This window comes from Pristiophorus japonicus, chromosome 9 (genome assembly GCF_044704955.1).
Source record: "Pristiophorus japonicus isolate sPriJap1 chromosome 9, sPriJap1.hap1, whole genome shotgun sequence".
NCBI classification, from domain to species: domain Eukaryota; kingdom Metazoa; phylum Chordata; class Chondrichthyes; family Pristiophoridae; genus Pristiophorus; species Pristiophorus japonicus.
Window position 1 is genome coordinate 147,711,616 of NC_091985.1, and position 19,715 is coordinate 147,731,330.

General features: G+C 46.1%; 1 protein-coding gene across 1 annotated transcript; it reads right to left on the reverse strand.

Moving 5' to 3' along the window:
- Positions 1-1,541: 1,541 nt before the first annotated feature.
- Positions 1,542-19,341, reverse strand: LOC139273933 (dynein heavy chain-like). The gene is made up of 2 exons (XM_070891003.1): positions 19,246-19,341; positions 1,542-2,318 (listed from the first exon to the last, which is right to left on the reverse strand). Exons 1-2 carry the CDS (start codon positions 19,339-19,341, stop codon positions 1,542-1,544), a joined length of 873 nt encoding a protein of 290 aa, XP_070747104.1.
- Positions 19,342-19,715: the final 374 nt, after the last annotated feature.

Genomic DNA, 19,715 nt, shown 5'->3' on the forward strand with positions numbered 1-19,715 from the left:
AATCCTCTGAACATTACTACAGTCAATGCTCTGAATATTGCTATAGTCAATACTCTGAATATAACTAAAGTCAATGACCTGAATATTACTATAATCTATCATCTGAATATTACTGCAGTAAATCCTCTGAATATTGCTACCATCAATCCTCTTAATATTACTAAAGTCATTCCTCTGAATATTAATTTAATCAGTGATCTGAATATTACTATAATCAATCCTCTGAATGTTATTATCATCAATCCTTTGAATATTACGATTGTCAATCCTCAGAATATTACTAAAGTCAATCCTCTGAATATTACAATAGTCAATGCTCTGAATCATACTTTAGTCAATCCTCTGAATATTGCTATTGTCAATGATCTGAACATTACCAAAGTCAATCCTCTGAATATTACTATATTACTACTGTTTTTATGTTTGTATAGTCAATCCTCTGAATATTACTAAATTCAATACTCTGACTATTACTATGGTTAATCACCTGAATATTACTATAGTCAACCCTCTGTATATTACTAAAGTCAATGATCTGAATATTACGATAATCAGTCTTCTGAATATTACTATAGTCAATCCTCTGAACATTACTACAGTCAATGCTCTGAATATTGCTATAGTCAATACTCTGAATATAACTAAAGTCAATGACCTGAATATTACTATAATCTATCATCTGAATATTACTGCAGTAAATCCTCTGAATATTGCTACCATCAATCCTCTTAATATTACTAAAGTCATTCCTCTGAATATTAATTTAATCAGTGATCTGAATATTACTATAATCAATCCTCTGAATGTTATTATCATCAATCCTTTGAATATTACGATTGTCAATCCTCAGAATATTACTAAAGTCAATCCTCTGAATATTACTATACTCAATCCTCTGAATATTACTGTAGTAATTCCTCTGAATATTACTGTAGCAATTCCTCTGAATATTACTATAGACATTCATCTGAATATTACTATAATCAATACTCTAAATATTATTATAGTCACTGCACTGAATATTACTATAGTCAATTATCTGAATATTACTATAATCAATGCTCTAAATATCCTGTAGTCAATTATGTGAATATTATTATCATCAATCCTCTTAATATTATTAAAGTCATTCTCTGAATATTAATTTAATCAGTGATCTGAATATTACTATAATCAATCCTCTGAATGTTATTATCATCAATCCTTTGAATATTACGATTGTCAATCCTCAGAATATTACTAAAGTCAATCCTCTGAATATTACTATACTCAATCCTCTGAATATTACTATACTCAATCCTCTAAATATTGCTGTAGTAATTCCTCTGAATATTACTGTAGCAATTATTCTGAATATTACTATAGACATTCCTCTGAATATTACTAAAGACCATCCTCTGAATATTACTATAATCAATCCTCTGAATATTACTATAATCAATGCCCTGAATATTACTATAATCAATCCTCTGAATATTATTATAGTCACTGCACTGAATATTACTGTAGTCAATTATCTGAATATTACTATAATCAATCCTCTAAATATCACTGTAGTCAATTATGTGAATATTACTAAAGTCAGTCTTCTGAATATTATTATAGTTAATCATCTGAATATTACCATAGTCAATTATTTGAATATTATTAAAGTCAGTCATCTGAATATTACTATAATCGATCCTCTGAATATTACTATAATCGATCCTCTGAATATTACTGTAACCAATCCTCTGAATATCAGTATTATCAAACCTCTGAATATTACTATAATCAGTCCTTTTAATATTACTATACTCGAACCTCTGAATATTATTATAATATATCCTCTGAATATTACTATAGTCACTCCTCTGATTATTATGATAGTCAATCCACTGAATATTACAGAAGTCAATCCTTTGAATATTACTATAATCAATCCTCAGAATATTACTATAATCAATCCTCTGAATAATACTATAGTCAATTATTTGAATATTACTACAGTCAATCCTCTGAATATTACCATAGTCAATGATCTGAATATTACTACAGTTAATTCTCTGGATATTGCTATAGTCAATACTCTGACTATTCTGTATATTACTATAATCAATCCACTGAATATTACTATAGTCATTTTTCTGAATATTATTGTAATCAATCCTCTGAATATTACTATAGTCAATTATTTGAATATTGTTATCGTCAATCCTTTGAATATTATCATTATCAATCCTCTGAATATTATTATAATCAATCCTCTGAATATTACTATATTCAATCCTCTGAATATTAATATATTCAATCCTCTGAATATTACTATAGTCATTCCTCTAAATATTATTATAGTCAATCCTCTGAATATTACTATAGTCATTCCTCTGAATATTACTATAGTCATTCCTCTGAATATTATTATAGTCAATCCTCTGACTATTACTATAGGCATTCCTCTGACTATTACTATAGTCATTCCTCTGAATATTACTATGGTCATTCCTCTGAATATTATTATAGTCAATCCTCTGAATATTACTATAGTCATTCCTCTGAATATTACTATAGTCATTCCTCTGAATATTATTATAGTCAATCCTCTGACTATTACTATAGTCATTCCTCTGAATATTACTACAGTCATTCCTCTGAATATTATTATAGTCAATCCTCTGAATATTACTTTAGTCAATGTTCTGAATATTACTACAGTCAATCCTGATGATTGAGTAGACTAATGGGGTGGTAATTGGCCAGATTGGATGTGTCCTGCTTTTTATGGCTAGGAAGTACTTCGCAGTTTTCCACATTGTTGGCTAGATGCCAGTGTTAGGGATGTTCTGCAACAGCTTGGCATGAGATGCGAATGTTTCTGTAGCACAAGTCTTCAGCATGACATCCGAAATGTTGTCTGGGCCAATAACTTTTGCTGTATACAGTGCGCTCAGCCATTTTTTGATATTATGTGTAACCTCCTCCCGCTCGTTGTTTAATTGCCCACTATCATTTACGACTGGATGAGGCAGGACTGCAGAGCTTTGATCTGATCTATTGATTGTGGGATCGCTTAGCTCTGTCCATAGCATACTGCTTCTGCTGTTTTGCATGTATGTACTCCTGTGTTGCAGCTTCCCCAGGTTGGCACCTAATTTTTTTAACTATTATATTTTAATTTACGTTGGTCATTGAATAAGTCACATAATCACACACACACACACACACACACACACACACACACACATGAGCATGGTTTGTCCAGGTTGTCTTTCTGTGTTTGTTTATTAAAATCCAGGACCGTGCTAGCTCCTAGCTCCTGGCATGCTCTTCTACACTCCTCATTGAACCAGGGTTAGTCCCTGGCTTGATGGTAATGGTAGAGTGAGGGATATGCTGGGACACGAATTTATGGATTGTGGTGGAATATAATTCTGCTGCTGCTGATGGCCCACAGCACCTCATGGATGCCCAGCTTTGAGCTGCTAGATCTGTTCTGAATCTATCCCATTTAGCACATTGGGAGTGCCACACCACACGATGGAGGGTGTCCTCAGTGTGAAGACGGGACTTCATCTCCACAAGGACTGTCCAGTGCTCATTCCTATCAGTACTGTCATGGACAGATGCATCTGCGACAGGTAGATTTGTGAGCACAAGGTCAAGTAGATTTTTTGTTCATGTTGGTTTTCTCACCACCTGCTGCAGGCCCAGTCTGGCAGCTATGTCCTTCAGGACTCGTGTCAGTAGTGGTGCTACCAAGTCACTCTTGATGATGGACATTGAAGCCCCCCACCCAGAGAAAATTCTGTGCCCTTGCTACCCTCAGTGCTTCTTCCAAGTGGTGTTCAACATGGAAGAGTACTGATTCATCAGCTGAGGGAGGGCGGTAGGTGGTAATCAGCAGGAGGTTTTTTTGTCCATGTTTGACCTGATACCTGTACCATGAGACTTCATGGGGTCCAGAGTCAATGTTGAGGACACACAGGACCACTCCCTCCAAACTGTATATTACTGTGCCGCCACCTTTGGTAGTGTAAGGGGATAAAAAACAGTCACTGGAATCGAAACAGACCGAGGGTCATGAATGGGGATAATGAAGGTCGTGAATTGATCTGACACATAAAATGGTCCAGATTAAAAGGGCGTATCAGTATTAGGAGGTTCTGAGAAATCAGGAGTTCCTCTTTCTTACGGTAGGGATTGTAATATTGACTAATTATGTAAAACTCGCTGATGTATGTAAAGCACGCTTATACACTCGCTTACATTGGGTTAAAAAGAGGGAAGCAGCAATGCTTGATGGTTAATGGACCATCCTTGGGATTAACCTTAGAACAGACCCATGGAAACGTACATATTCAGTACAGAACAAGGACACAAATGTTTGGGGACATAGATTATAGCAGCATGGGAACAGGATGGTATTAACTGGTAGTTTTGACTAGAGTTCTTGGGAGAGGGAGAAGGAGGCACCACCCTGGAAAACAAAGTTAATCAACACGTCATGAGAAACTGAGGCAAAGGTGACACCATGGGAGATGGACAGGTGGGGGAGAACCACTCAGAGCCAGTCTGAGCAGTAGGCCAATCGGTGGTTTTGTAGGAGGGTCGCATCCCTCGAACAACTGTAGAATTGTAATTGTAAAACCTCTGATCGAGGAAGTGTTCATCGGAACATTTCCCCTGCATGCTTGAATAAAAACCGGTTGAACCAAGGTTTAGTCTGAGTGATTCCATGGGTGCTATACAAGAGAGGGCAGGTGTCGATTCCTTATATCAGGGCATCCACCTTGAGGAAGAAAAGTCTTCCTTTTACCCCTACAGGTAGGTCTGTCCTGCCGGTGGATAGGACATACCCAGGGATGGTGATGGAGGAGTTTGGGACATTGGCTGAAATGATTGGTTCTGTGAGTATAACTATGTTAGGCTGTTGCTTGACTAGTCTGTGGGACAGCTCTCCCAATTTTGGCACAAGACCCCATATATTAGTGAGAAGGACTTTGCAGGGTCAACTGGGCTGGGTGTGCCTTTGCTGCATCTAAATCTGGTGCCGAGTCAATGCCGGGTAGTCAAACAAGTTTTATTATTATTGTTTCTCCTAGTGGTTTAATATAATTGAGTGGCTTGCTAGGCTATTTCAGAAGGCAATTATGATTCATGGGTCTGGAGTCACATATATGCCAGACCAGGTAATAACGGCAGATTTCCTTCCCTAAAGGACATTAGTGAACTCAATAGATTTTTATGATAATCCAGTAGTTTCATGGTCACTATTATTGATACTAGCTTTTTGTCCCAGGTTTATTTAATTAACCGAATTTTAATTCACCAGCTGCCGTGATGGGATTTAAAGTTATGTTCTCGGATCATTAATCTAGGCCTCTGGATTACTGATCTAGTAACATAACCACTATGCATTTCTGAACCTAAAACAACAACCCAACGCGGGAGCAGCAAAGCAGCATTACATATGGCTTAAGGCCGAGGTCCAACAAAAAAACCTAAAGAATAGATGGTGGGTGGAGAAAACACAGGAGGTTCAACAGCTGGCTGACAGCCATGATGTGCGAGGATTCTTCACTGCAGTCAAGGCCACCTACAGCCCAAGCAGCCAAGGCCCCACCCCACTGCTGGCCAAGAACAGGGAGACACTCATCACGGACACCGAGGCAGTCAGGACCCGCTGGAAGGAGCACTTCGAAGATCTCCTTAACCGAGACTCTGCCTTTGACTCGAATGTCCTCGACTCCATCCTGCAGCATGCTATTGCCACCATCTCAGCAAATCCCCAGCCCTGCACGAGGTAGAAAAGGCCATCCATCAGCTCAAGAACAAGACATCAGGAGCAGATGGAATCCCCGCTGAGGCAGTAAAGTATGGTGGAGAGGCACTATTGGCACGAATGCATGACCTCATATCTCTCATCTGGAAGGAGGAGAGCATGCCGGGAGATCTCAGAGATGCAATAATCGTGACCATCTTTAAAAAAGGGGACAAGTCCGACTGCAGCAACTACAGAGGAATTTCCCTATTATTAGCCAATGGAAAGGTCATCGCTAGAATCCTCCTCCACCGTCTTCTCCCTGTGGCTGAAGAGCTCCTCCCGGAGTCACAGTGCGGATTCCGTCCACTACGGGGTACAATGGACATGATCTTTACGGCACGACAACTGCAAGAGAAATGCAGGGGACAGCACCAACCCTTGTACATGGCCTTCTTTGACCTTACAAAGGCCTTTGACACTGTTAACCACGAGGGACTATGGAGCGTCCTCCTCCGTTTCGGCTGCCCCCAAAAGTTTGTCGCCATCCTCCGCCTGCTCCACGACGACATGCAAGCCGTGATCCTGACCAACGGATGCATTGCAGGTCCAATCCACGTCCGGACCGGGATCAAGCAGGGCAGCATCATCAGGTCAATCCTCTTCTCAATCTTCCTCACTGCAATGCTCCATCTCACAGTCAACAAGCTCCCCGCTGGAGTGGAACTAAACTACAGAACCAGTGGGAACCTGTTCAACCTTCGTCGCCTCCAGGCCAGGTCCAAGACCCCCCCAACCTCTGTCGGCGAGCTACAGTACGTGGGCGACGCTTGCGTTTGCGCACATTCAGAGACCGAACTCCAAGTCATAGTCAACATCTTCACTGAGGCATATGAAAGCATGGGCCTTACACTAAACATCCACAAGACAAAGGTCTTCCACCAACCTGACCCGCCACACAACACTGCCCTCCAGTCATCAAGATCCACGGCGCGGCCTTGGACAACGTGGACCACTTTCCATACCTCGGGAGCCTAATATCAGTAAGAGCAGACATTGACGACAAGCTTCAACACCACCTCCAGTGCGCCAGCGCAGCCTTTGGCCACCTGAGGAAGAGAGTGTTCGAAGATCAGGCCCTCAAATCTGGCAACAAGCTTATGGTCTACAGGGCTGTAGTGATACCTGCCCTCCTGTATGGCTCAGAGACATGGACCATGTACAGCAGACACCTCAAGTTGCTGGAGAAATACCACCAATGAGATCTCCTCAAGATCCTACAAATCCCCTGGGAGGAAAGACGCACCAATGTTAGCGTCCTCGATCAGGCCAACATCCCCAGAATTGAAGCACTGATCACACTCGACCTACCCAAGGTGGGCAGAGGAAATGTTTCAAGGACACCCTCAAAGCCTCCTTGATAATTTGCAACATCTCCATCGACACCTGAGAGTCCCTGGCCAAAGATTGCCCTAAGTGGAGGGAGAGCATCTGGGAGGGCACTGAGCATCTCGAGTCTCGCACCGAGAGCATGCACAAAGCAAGTGCAGGCAGTGGAAGGAAGGTGCAGCAAATCAGTCTTCCAATCCATCCTTTCCTTCAACAACCGTCTGTCCCAGCTGTGACAGAGACTGTAATTCCCGTATTGGACTGTTCAGTCACCTAAGAACTCACTTTTAGAGTGGAAGCAAGTCTTCCTCGGGGGATTGCCTATGATGATGACCATTATAGTCAATCTTCTGAATATTACTATAGATACGCCTCTGAATACAATATAGTTTTTTTAATTCATCCATGGTGTTGTGTATGTATAATATAAGTATACTCCCAGTACACTCAATGTACAGTTACATAAGACTACTGAATGTATCTTCACACTGTATACACTATGCTTGTACCACTGGAGGGTGCAACTGGTGGAGACCTTGGGGTCACCTGCACACGACATGTAACCAGGTATAAAAGGGAGCTCACCATGCTGTACCCTCACTCAGGAGCTGCAATAAATGGACTAAGGTCACCACAGTTCACGTACAATACCTTGCCACGTGGAGTCATTACTAGAGTGCTTACAGACACAATAACTGGCGACGAGATTACGAATTTCCACGCGAAAATGGCTGACCTTGGCACCTTTCAACAATTCGCCGATGGGGAAGACTGGGAGGTCTTTGTGGAAAGGCTCGAACACTTCTTTATTGCGAATGACCTGGCGGGAGACACCCCGACCTCGCTGGCTGACAAGCGCAGAGCTATCCTGCTCAGCAGTTGTGGGCCCACCGTCTATGGTCTCGTCAGGGGCCTGCTAGCCCCAGCGAAGACAACAACCAAAATATATGCAGAGCTCGTAACGATGATACAGGAACAGCTTAAACCTAAAGAAAGCATCTTCACAGCCAGACACCGGTTCTACACCCACCGGTGGCCCGAAGGCCAAGAAATCGCAAAATATGCTGCAGACCTCAGCCGATTGGCTGCACCGTGTGATTTTGGCGACCACCTCACCGAAGCGCTGCAGGACATCTTCGTTATTGGAAGTGGCCACAAGGGCCTTCTCCACAGGCTGCTTTCTGCGGACACCACGGTCACTCTGCAGAAGGCAATTAACGTCAGCCAGGCGTTCATGGCCTCGGCCTGCGATTCCAAGCGGATGACTCACCCCCAGGATTCTAACCCGGCAAGTACTGTGAACCAACTGGTGCCTTTTAGAGGCAAGACTGCTGCAAGCGGTCTCTCTCAGGGTAGAGAGAACAGAACCCCGAATCCCGCAACCCTGAGGCCAACCGGCCAACCCCATGCTGGTGCTGTGGAGGAAATCACAGGGCCACCAGTGCCGCTACAAAGACTATACTTGCAAAGGCTGTAACACCTCCAGCGAATGTGCAAAATAAATTGTACTCACCGAGTCGATGAAGAGTTGGCCGACCATCCGGACTCCAGCGATGATGAAGAGAGAGTGCATGAGGCAGCTCAGCCCCATGAGAGGTGTACGGAGTGTTTACCTGCTCCACCGAGAGTTCTCCGTTGAAAATGGATGTTGAAATCAACGGTGTTCCAGTTACGATGGAGGTGGACACAGGGGCGAGCCAGTCACTGATGAATCAGGCGGCTTTTAAGAAACTCTGGGACAATCCAGTCGAACGACTTAAAATGGTCCTGATCCAAGTGAAGCTGCTCACCCACACAAAAGACACCATTCCAGTCGTTGGCAGCGTGGATGTCCAGGTGTCTCATGACGGCGCGATGCACAAGTTACCTTTGTGGATCGTTGATGGTCCAACGTTGCTGGGAAGAAGATGGATGAAATAGATCTGTTGGAGCTGAGAAAACCTCTAACCTCTGGCGATCGACGTCCTCCGTGGCCCCGAAATTGGATCCAACAGAACACCTGAAAAACCAGCCGCCCAACTCGACTGCGTGGAGCTGACCCAGACCGCTCAACCCAACAGCGAGATGATCCGGCCGAAACGACCCGACCTCATCTTCCAGGCTCCAGGACTCCGGAGGAAGAAAATCGGTGCAGAAGGCAACTTCCCTGTTTCCGTGGCAGAACCTGGGGAAAAAAGGATCACCACAGCTTACCTCATGGAGAGAAAGAAGATGGCGCCTGCACCGCGAGGTGAAGCGCCTGAAGTAAAGATGGCGGCGGCCAGACCATGAGGGGCAGCGTTGATGGAGCAACATGTGATGCCGAGCAGCGAACCGGATTGGGGTAAAGATTGCAAGGCCCTCTTAAAGGAGACTGGCAACCCATCACAATTAAAGAAACAGTTCCACTCTTTGTACAGCGATGTCGGTGATACACATATAAGCAATGTAATTGACAAATGCAAGTATGTAAATGTAACTAACCATGTTGAGACGGGCGATTGCGGTTGGAGCCAATGTATTATGACAGTAAATGAAGTAAGGATGTGCGATGCCAGGTTCTACATGTACGCTGACAAAACCAAGGGCAGCCTCCCGTCAGAAGCACCCAGGTCCAGCGAGCTACCCGATCATGTAGCTTGCTCCTCCAGGACCAATGTGATGCCCCAGGGAGCATGGTCACACACGGAGCATACCAGCTGCAGGGCCAGCGATCAGTGGATGGCAAAGGCACCACTACCGGTACCTTGCCCCAGAAGGGCTCTACCTCTCTGGCCACCAGGGCCAGTACTGGGAGCAAGAAGCTAGCACCCTCCAGCCCTCCCAACGGAACTTGGGACGACCAGGCTCCCACTACCGTTAAAGGGCAGCAGGGAGATACTGCAGCCTTCAAAGGAGGACAGGGAGGCCACACACTCCTGTGGCTCTGCCCACCACTAGGCAACGGTAAAGCCCCTGAGACTCAGCCAGGTGAGTGATCTGAGCCCACCCAGCTGGCAGGGGGTGCAGTGCCGCCATCAGACAACCTGGACACAGTCCGGTCACTCTGGAACTAGTGCCCTCACCCACCTACACAACCCAGGGGCAAGACTGTGATACCACATATGTACCTCACCTTTAAAATGTACTTGTTCCACGACTGCAGAACCCAAACAGTGATGTAATTAATCCTATGTTCCTTTTTTTGTTGTTGTTTCTTTCTGTACATGTATGCACAGGCAGGTGTTGAGCCACACACATGGTCTATGTATGCAGGTGGGGGGGGGGGGGGAAATGGATGTATGTAGCCATGGACACACATGGATCACACCCGGAACCAACTCAACCCCTACCGCAACCTCTAACTGTCCACTGCTGACCATTTCCCAATGTTATGGCAATAAGGACTTGGGGGTCAACAGGGAGAGCACCAAGTCAAAGCATAGACAAGGTGCAAGGGCTTTTTGCACTCAAGTCTAGGCACACAGTGCAAAGGCAAGAGGCACAAGACTTAGGGGAAAGTGATGTTGTGTATGTATAATATAAGTATACTCCCTGTACATTCAATGTACAGTTACATAAGACTACTGAATGTACCTTCACACTATATACACTATGCTTGTACCACTGGAGGGCGCAACTGGTGGAGACCTAAGGGTCACCTGTACACAACAGGTAACCAGGTATAAAAGGGAGCTCACCATGCTGTATCCTCACTCAGGAGCTGTAATAAATGGACTAAGGTCACCACAGTTCAAGTACAATATCTTACCTCGTGGAGTCATTACTAGAGTGCTTACAGATACAATACATGTGATGTAGGCGCCGCTGGCAAGACAGCATTTATTACCCATCCCTAATTGCCCTTGAGAAGGTGGTGGTGAGCCGCCTTGATGACGTGCTGTGGTCTGTGTGGTGAAGCTAATCTCACAGTGCTGTTTGGGCGGGTGTTCTAGGATTTGATCCAGCGATGATGAAGGAACAGCAAAATATTTCCAAGTTAGGATGGTGTGTGACTTGGAAGAGAACTCGGAGGTGATGGTGTTCCCATGTGCCTGCTGCCCTTGTCCTTCTAGGTGGTGGATGTCGTGGGTTTGTGAGATGCTGCCGAAGAAGCCTTGGCGAATTGCAGCAGTGCATCTTGTAGATGGTACACACTGCAGTCACGGTGCGCCGGTGGTGGAGGGTGTGAATGTTGAAGGTGGTAGATGGGGTGCCAATCAAGTGGGCTGCTTTGTCTTGGATGGTGTTGAGGTTCTTGAGTGTTGTTGGAGCTGCATTCATCCAGAAAAATGGAGAGTATTCCATCACACTCCTGACGTGCCTTGTAGATGGTGGAAAGGCTTTGGGGAGTCAGGAGATGAATCACTTGCTGCAGAATACCCAGCCTCTGACCTGCTATTATAACCAGCGTATATATGTGGCTGGTCCAGTTAAGTTTCTGGTCAATGGTGAACCGCAGTACCCCCCCACGCCCCAACCACCCCCCCCCCCCACCGCCCAGGATGTTGATGGTGGAGGATTCGGTGATGGCTGGTGTGCAACGGCCACCACACGTTAAAAAAAGATACAAGCACAGGCATCTTCCACCCTTCAAGATTTAGTTCGAGACCTGGAATTTTGGGTCCTTCATTGAAACACCTGGGAACTTTTTGACGTGGAAGCAAGTCATCCTCGATTTGAGGGACTGCCTATGATGATGATGATGATTCGGCGATGGTAATGCCGTTGAACGCCAAGGGGAAGTGGCTAGACTTTCACTTGTTGGAGATAGTCATTGCCTGGCACTTGTGTGGCACAAATGTTACTTGCCGGAATATCGTCCAGGTCTCGCTGCATGTGGGCATGGACTGCTTCATTATCTGAGGAGTTGCGAATGGAACTGAACAGTGTGCAATCATCAGCGAACATCCCCACTTCTGACCTTATGATGGAGGGAAAGTAATTGATGAAGCAGCTGAAGATGGTTGGGCCTTGGAAACTGCCCTAAGGAACTCCTGCAGTGATGTCCTGGGGCTGTGATGATTGGGTTTAAACAACCACAAGCACCTTCCTTTGTGCTAGGTATGTCTCCAGCAAGTAGAGTGTTTCCCCTGATTCCCATTGACTTCAGTTTTACTAGGGCTCCATGATACCACACTCGGTCAAATGCTGCATTGATGTCAAGGGCAGTCACTCTCCCCTCATCTCTGGAATTCAGCTCTTTTGTCCATGTTTGGACCACGGCTGTAATGAGGTCTGGAGCCATGTGGTCCTGGTGGGACCCAAACTGAGCATCGGTGAGCAGGTTATTGGTGAGTACGTGCCGCTTGATAGCACTGTCGACGGCACCTTCCATCATTTTGCTGATGATTGAGAGTAGACTGATGGGGCGGTAATTGGCCGGATTGGATTTGTCCTGCTTTTTGTAGACTGGACATACCTGGGCAGTTTTCCACATTGTCGGTTAGATACCAGTGTTGCGGATGTTCTGGAACACCTTGGCATGAGGTGTGGATGAGCACATCTGCCATCATTGAAGATGGGGATGTTCATGGAGCCTCCTCCTCCTATTAGCTTTGATCTTATCTGTTGATTGTGGGATCGCTTAGCTCTGGCTATAGCTTCCAGTGTTAAGCATGCATGTAGTCCTGTGTTGTAGCTTCCCCAAATTGGCACCTCATCGTTAGATGTGCCTGTTGCTGCTCCTGGCATGCTCTTCTACACTTCTCCTTGAACCAGGGTTCGTCCCCTGCCTTAATGGTAATGGTAGAGTGAGGGATATGCCGGGCCATGAGGTTACAGATTGTGGTGGTATACAATTCTTCTGCTACTGATGGCCCACAGCGCTGCTCGATGTGTTCTGAATCTATCCCATTTAGCACGGTAGTAGTGCCACACAGGATCATTAGTCCACGCCTCTGGATATTAATCAAGTAACATAAACACTACACTACTGTACCCCTAGTCAATCATCTGAATACTACAACAACAACTTTTAGTTATATAGCGCCTTTAAAGTAGTGGAACGTCCCCAGGCAGTTTGGTTAAAGAGTCGGTTTTAAGGAGCGCCTTGTAGGAGGAAGGAGAGGTAGCGAGATGGAGAGGTTTGGGCAGGGAGTTCCAGAGCTTGGGGCCCAGGTAGCAGAAGACACAGCTACCAATGACTGAGTGATTAAAATCAGGGATGCTCAAGAGGGCACAATTAGAGGAGCGCAGACATCTTATGGGGTTGTGGGGCTGGAGGAGATTACAGAGAATAGGGAGGGGCAAGGCCGTGGAGGGATGTGAAAATAAGGATGAGAATTTTTAAATCGAGGCATTGCTTAACCGGAAGCCAATGTAGGTCAGCGTGCACAGGGGTGATGGGTGAGCGTGACTTGGTGTGAGTTAGGATACGGGCAGACGAATACTACAATAGCCTATCCTCTGAATATTACTATCATTAATCCTCTTTTGAAATATCCTTTCTTGTTCCGAAGCTGAATATGCGCTCAGTGTTCCTTCTACTGCATCATCATTACGTTGACCACATAGTCTCCTTTGGTAACATGTAGGCTGCGATATTGATCTGAAAGTGGCTTCCATGCGGAGGGGATGGGGGGTGGAATTGCGTGGGGAAAATCAATTGAGTGGGTTGGAACCTGCATTCTCAACTCAAATGCACTAATTAATTTTGACTTCTGGGTTTGGCATCTCCAAGGTACGACGCGGGCGTGTTGTGCATCTGCATAATGTGATTTCAGCTGTATTTAAGGGGACGGTGCACAAATGGAGATTGGAGGTGTTCAGGATGGATGGTGGACATAGAGCAAGGGCAGCACCCAGATTGAATGACGCATTGCTGGAATTACTGCTGGGTGCAGTCAGGAGGAGGAAGGACATACATTTCCCAGCAATGGGAGGAAGAAATTTGCTGCTCTCACTCGAAAGGCGTGGTTGGGGGTAGCTGAGTGGTGAGCAGCAGGAGCATTGTGCCTAAGCCATGGATGCAATGCAGAAAACGATTTATGACCTAACCAGGGGTCAGGAAAAGTGAGAGCATTTGCTGATTCAGCTACATCCTGTGCTTCAAACCCTTTCACTCTGTCTTGTTAAGTGTTCTCCATCACATCACTCCTCACCCACACAACTTTCAGCAGCCTTCTCTTTCTATGCACTTCATCACCTCCACATTTATCCATCCACCATTGATACTCACCCCAATCCTGATGCAATGTAATGCATGTGTCTCATGGTCACAGACACCAAATCCATCGGGTGAATACCTCACCCTCACTCACTCACAGGTCTGTTATTTCACCCTTTGTGGAAGACAGCGTAAAACACAAGGGAAAGGGACAGGACTGGAGGTGGCCCGCCACAAATAGTACAGCTCACAGATGCAGAGGAGGATGCCTTGGAGATAAGTGGCACATCTGCGCCCTCTCAGTCAGAGATGGAGAGCAGATAGCTGGTGACAGAATTACAAATATCTTGCACACAGATATGCTGACTTCATTTCATAAATGATTGAACGATGAGAAGACTGAGTATGGAGATCGTCACCAAATAATTTTTCTTTCTTTTGTTTCCCAGGGCCTTCATGTGTACAGCAAGTGTTGCAGGTCATCCATGATGATGATTCCTCAGAGGACCTCATTCCTTCTGAGGGTGCACGTACAACCATGCCCCAGTGCAGATACTCGCACTTCAGTGGGTCCAGTTAGAGAGTTTGTTGGGTTATCACCTGGTGATTCACACCTCACAAGTGTAGACTCTGGTGGCAGGTGTTATGTATGCAAACCTCACCAATGTGTAAGACTTGCCACCAGGGGCACACCTATGGGAGACCTAAGGGTCACCTGTGCACCATGGGCAAGCAGGTATAAAGGCAATCCACCATGCTGCTTCCTCACTTTTGAACAACATTAAAGAGACCAAGGTCACATCAGTTTGAGCTTAAAACACAATCTTGTGGAGGTATTCTGAATTCAACAACTGGCGACGAGTTACAGATCACGAACTTTCATGCGGTAATGGCTGCCGTTGGTATTCTTGAGAGATTTGTTGAGGGTGATGATTGGGAAGCCTTCATTGAGCATCTTGACCAGTACTTCATGGCCAATGAGCTGGACATGGCTGAGATGGCGGTCAAGCGCAGGGCGATTCTCCTCACCATATGTGGGTCTTCGATATATGACCTCGTCAAAAATCTACTGGCACCGGTCAAACCAATGGACAAGACTTAAACAGAGCTGTGCATGCAGGTTCGGGAACACCTCAAGCTGAAGGAGAGCATCCTAATGGCCAGGTATCGCTTTTACATGCACCATCGCTCCGAGGACCAGAACGCCCACCTAAGACGCCTTGTGGGATAGTGCGAATTTTCTGGATCTTTGGGGGAAATGTTATGGGGCTTTTTCGTGCTTGGAATCGGCCACGAGGTCATTCTTCACAAACTGCTGTCTGCCGAATCCCTAGATCTGAGCAAGGCCATCGCGATAGCCAAGGATTTCATATCCACGAGCAACAACACGAAACAGATATCTTCACAGCATCGAAGCTCACCGGCAAGTACTGTGCATAAAATAATGTTTTCAACAGGCAGAACTGTACATGGCAGGGCCTGCATGACTGCAGAGGTCAGGCCTAGGGTGACTCAGAGGCCGCTGTGGGGTGTGAATGCGTATCCATTAACACCATGTTGGTACTGCGGGGACAGTCATAGAGCCCATCAATGTCAATTCAAGCACTATGTGTGCAAGGGCTGTGGAACAATGGGACACCTCCAGCAAATGTGCAAATGACCTCTGACTCACCACGTGGCAGAGTCAGCAGAGGACGACCGATCCAGAGCGGATCACGCTGAATGAGCAGGAGAGGCAACTCAACCTGAGGATGAAGAGGAAGTGTATGGGGTACACACCTTCACCACCATAAGCTCTCCGATAATGTTAAAAGTTAAACTTAACATCATTCCAATCTCCATGGAATTGGACACGGGGCCGAGTCAATCAATCATGAGCCAGAATGCTTTTGAGAAACTGTGGGGCAACAAGGCACAGAGGCCAAAACTGAGCCTGATACACACATCTCTGCGCAATTACACCAAAGAACTCATACCTGTTATCGGCAGTGCGGCAGTGAAAGTATCGTACGACGGAATGGTGCATGATTTAGCATTATGGATTGTACCAGGCGATGGCCCAATGCTGTTCGGCAGAAGCTGGCTAGGAAAGATCCGATGGAACTGGGATGACATCAAAGCACTGTCTTCGGTGGATGACGCCTTGTGTGCCCGGGTGCTAAACAAATCCCGGCCGTTATTTGAGCCAGGCATCGGCAACTTCACAAGCGCCAAGGTGCAGATCCATCTTGTTCCTGGGGCACGGCCCATTCATCACAAGGCCCGAGCAGTCCCATATATGGTGCGAGAGAAAGTCGAGATCGAGCTGGACAGACTTCAGCGAGAGGAAGTCATATCGGCAGTCGAGTTCAACGAGTGGGCCAGTCCAATCGTGTCGGTGCTAAAGAGCGATGGGATGGTCAGAATCTGCGGGGACTACAAGGTAACGATCAACCGAGTCTTGTTACAGGACCAGTACCCACTACCTAAAGCGGTGGACCTATTCGCAACACTAGCAGGGGGGGAAGTCGTTCACCAAGCTAGATCTAACCTCTGCTTACATGACACAGGAGCTGGTTGAACCGTCAAAAAATTGCCGTGCATCAACACGCACAAAGAACTGTTCGTGTACCACAGATGCCCCTTTGGGATTCTTTCGGCTGCTGCCATCTTCCAGAGGAACATGGAGAGTCTGCTGAAATTTGTTCCATGCACCGTGGTGTTCCAAGACAACATCTTGATCACTGGTCACAACACCACCGAACACTTGCACAACCTGGAAGAGGTTCTAAAGCGACTGGACAGAGTGGGACTCAGGCTGAAATGCTCCAAGTGTGTTTTCCTGGTGCCAGAGGTTAAATTTCTGGGGAGAAAGATTGTGGCAGATTGCATCAGACCCACGGACTCCAAGACGGAGGCCATCAAGAATGCACCCAGACCACAGAATGTGATGGAGCTGCACTCGTTCCTGGGACTCCTCAACTATTTTGGTAACTTTTTCCCGGGGTTGAGCACTTTGCTGGAATCCTTACATTTATTGCTACGCAAGGGTGATGACTGGGTTTGGGGTAAATCTCAAGAGACAGCCTTTAATAAGGCCAGAAACCTGCTATGCTCTAACAAGTTACTTGTATTGTATGACCCATGTAAACATTTAGTACTAGCTTGTGATGCGTCGTCGTACGGGGTCGGTTGTGTGTCACAGCAAGCAAATGTGTCAGGCAAACTGCAACCGGTTGCATATGTGTCCTGAAGTTTATCCAAGGCTGAAAGAGCCTACAGTATGGTTGAGAAAGAAGCGTTAGCATGTGTATATGGGGTTAAGAAAATGCATCAATACCTATTTGGTCTCCGGTTTGAGCTCAAAACCGACCACAAACTGCTTACTTCACTGCTCTCAGAAAGCAAAGGTATCAACACCAATGCTTCGTCCCGCATCCAAAGATAGGTACAGCAGGCAGTGAAGGCGGCAAATGGCATGTTGGCCTTCATAGCAAGGGGATTTGAGTATAGGAGCAGGGAGGTCTTACTTCAGTTGTACAGGGCCTTGGTGAGGCCTCACCTGGAATATTGTGTTCAGTTTTGGTCTCCTAACCTGACGAAGGACGTTCTTGCTATTGAGGGAGTGCAGCGAAGGTTCACCAGACTGATTCCCGGGATGGCAGGACTGACATGTGAAGAGAGACTGGATCAACTGGGCCTGTATTCACTGGAGTTTAGAAGGATAAGAGGGGATCTCACAGAAACATATAAAATTCTGACAGGATTGGACAGGTTAAATGCAGGAAGAATGTTCCCGATGTTGAGTAAGTCCAGAACCAGGGGTCACATAAGGATAAGGGGTAAGCGATTTAGGACTGAGATGAGGAGAAACATCTTCACTCAGAGAGTTGTTAACCTGTGGAATTCTCTATCGCAGAGAGCTATTAAGGCCAGTTCCTTAGATATATTCAAGAGAAAGTTAGATATGGCCCTGATGGCTAAAGGGATCTAGGGGCATTGAGAGAAAGCAGGAAAGGGGTACTGAAGGTAATGATCAGCTATGATCTTATTGAATGGTGGTGCAGGCTTGAAGGGCCGAATGGCCGACTACATCACCTATTTTCTATGTTTCTATGTTTCTAACATTGTCTGCGTATGACTATATAATCCGCCACAGACCTGAGAACTGCGCTGACACCCTCAGTCGGTTAGCATTGTCCACCACCGGGATGGAAATGGCGCAACCCGCAGACTTGTTTTTGGTAATGTATGCTTTTGAGAGCGAGGGGTCACCTGTCACGGCTCGCCAGATCAGGACCGGGACTAGCCAAGACTCTGTGCTATCACGAGTAAAAAGTTGCATCCTTAATGGGGGCTGGTCGGCGGTTCCCGGGGAAATGCAAGATGAAATTCCACTGACGTAAGGATGAATTGTCCATCCAATTGGATTGTCTCCTATGGGGTAATTGCATGGTTTTGCCAAAAAAAGGCAGGGAAATGATTATACGTGACCTACACAGTACCTACCCAGGCATAGTCATGATGAAGGCTATTGCCAGATCCCAAGTTTGGTGGCCCGGCATTGACTCCGAATTGGAGTCATGCGTACACCAATGCAACACTTGCTCACAGTTGAGCAACGCACCCAGGGAGGCCCCACTGAGCCAGTGGTCATGGCCCTCCAAACCGTGGTCCAGGGTCCACGTAGATTTTGCTGGCCCTTTTCGAGGAAAGATGTTTCTAGTAGCAGTGGACGCTTACTATAAATGGATTGAATGTACAATAATGTCATCATGTACATCTACTACCACCACTGAAAGCCTCTGGGCCATGTTCGCCACCCACGGTTTGCCCGACGTCCTTGTTAGTGACAATGGATCGTGTTTCACCAGCTCGGAATTCAACGAGTTCATGACCCGCAATGGCATTAAGCATGTCAGGTCTGCCCTATTTAAGCTCACATCCAATGGTCAAGTGGAATGGGCAGTCCAAACCATCAAGCAGAACTTGAAATGCATAATAGACGGCTCTTTGCAGACCCGGTTATTTGGGTCCTGCACAGCTACCGAACGTGCCCCCACTCGCTCACCAGGGTTCCCCATGCAGAATTGTTAATGAAGAGAGCACTCAAAACTAGGCTCTCCCAGATCTTAATGATCACATAGAAACCCAGTGGCACCGGCATAACGCGTACCACGATCGCGCGGATGTATCACGTGACTTTGAGGTTAACAATCCTGTGTTTGTTCTCAATTACGGTCATGGTCCCAAATGGATTGCTGGCACTGTTTTAGTCAAAGAGGGGGATAGAGTGTTTGTTGTTAAACTGTTGAATGGGCAAACATGCAGAAAACACTTGGATCAGATCAAACTGCAATTCACTGACAACCAAGAACAGTTTGAAGAAGACTTTACCATCCATGATCCACCAACACACACCCAACCAGCAATCGACCTCGCTGTCAATCACCATGCCTGACAGTCCGACCAGACCAGCCGCGCTGCCGTGCAGGAATGATCTGACCAACTCACCCATGCCAGGACTTCAACTCAGGTGAT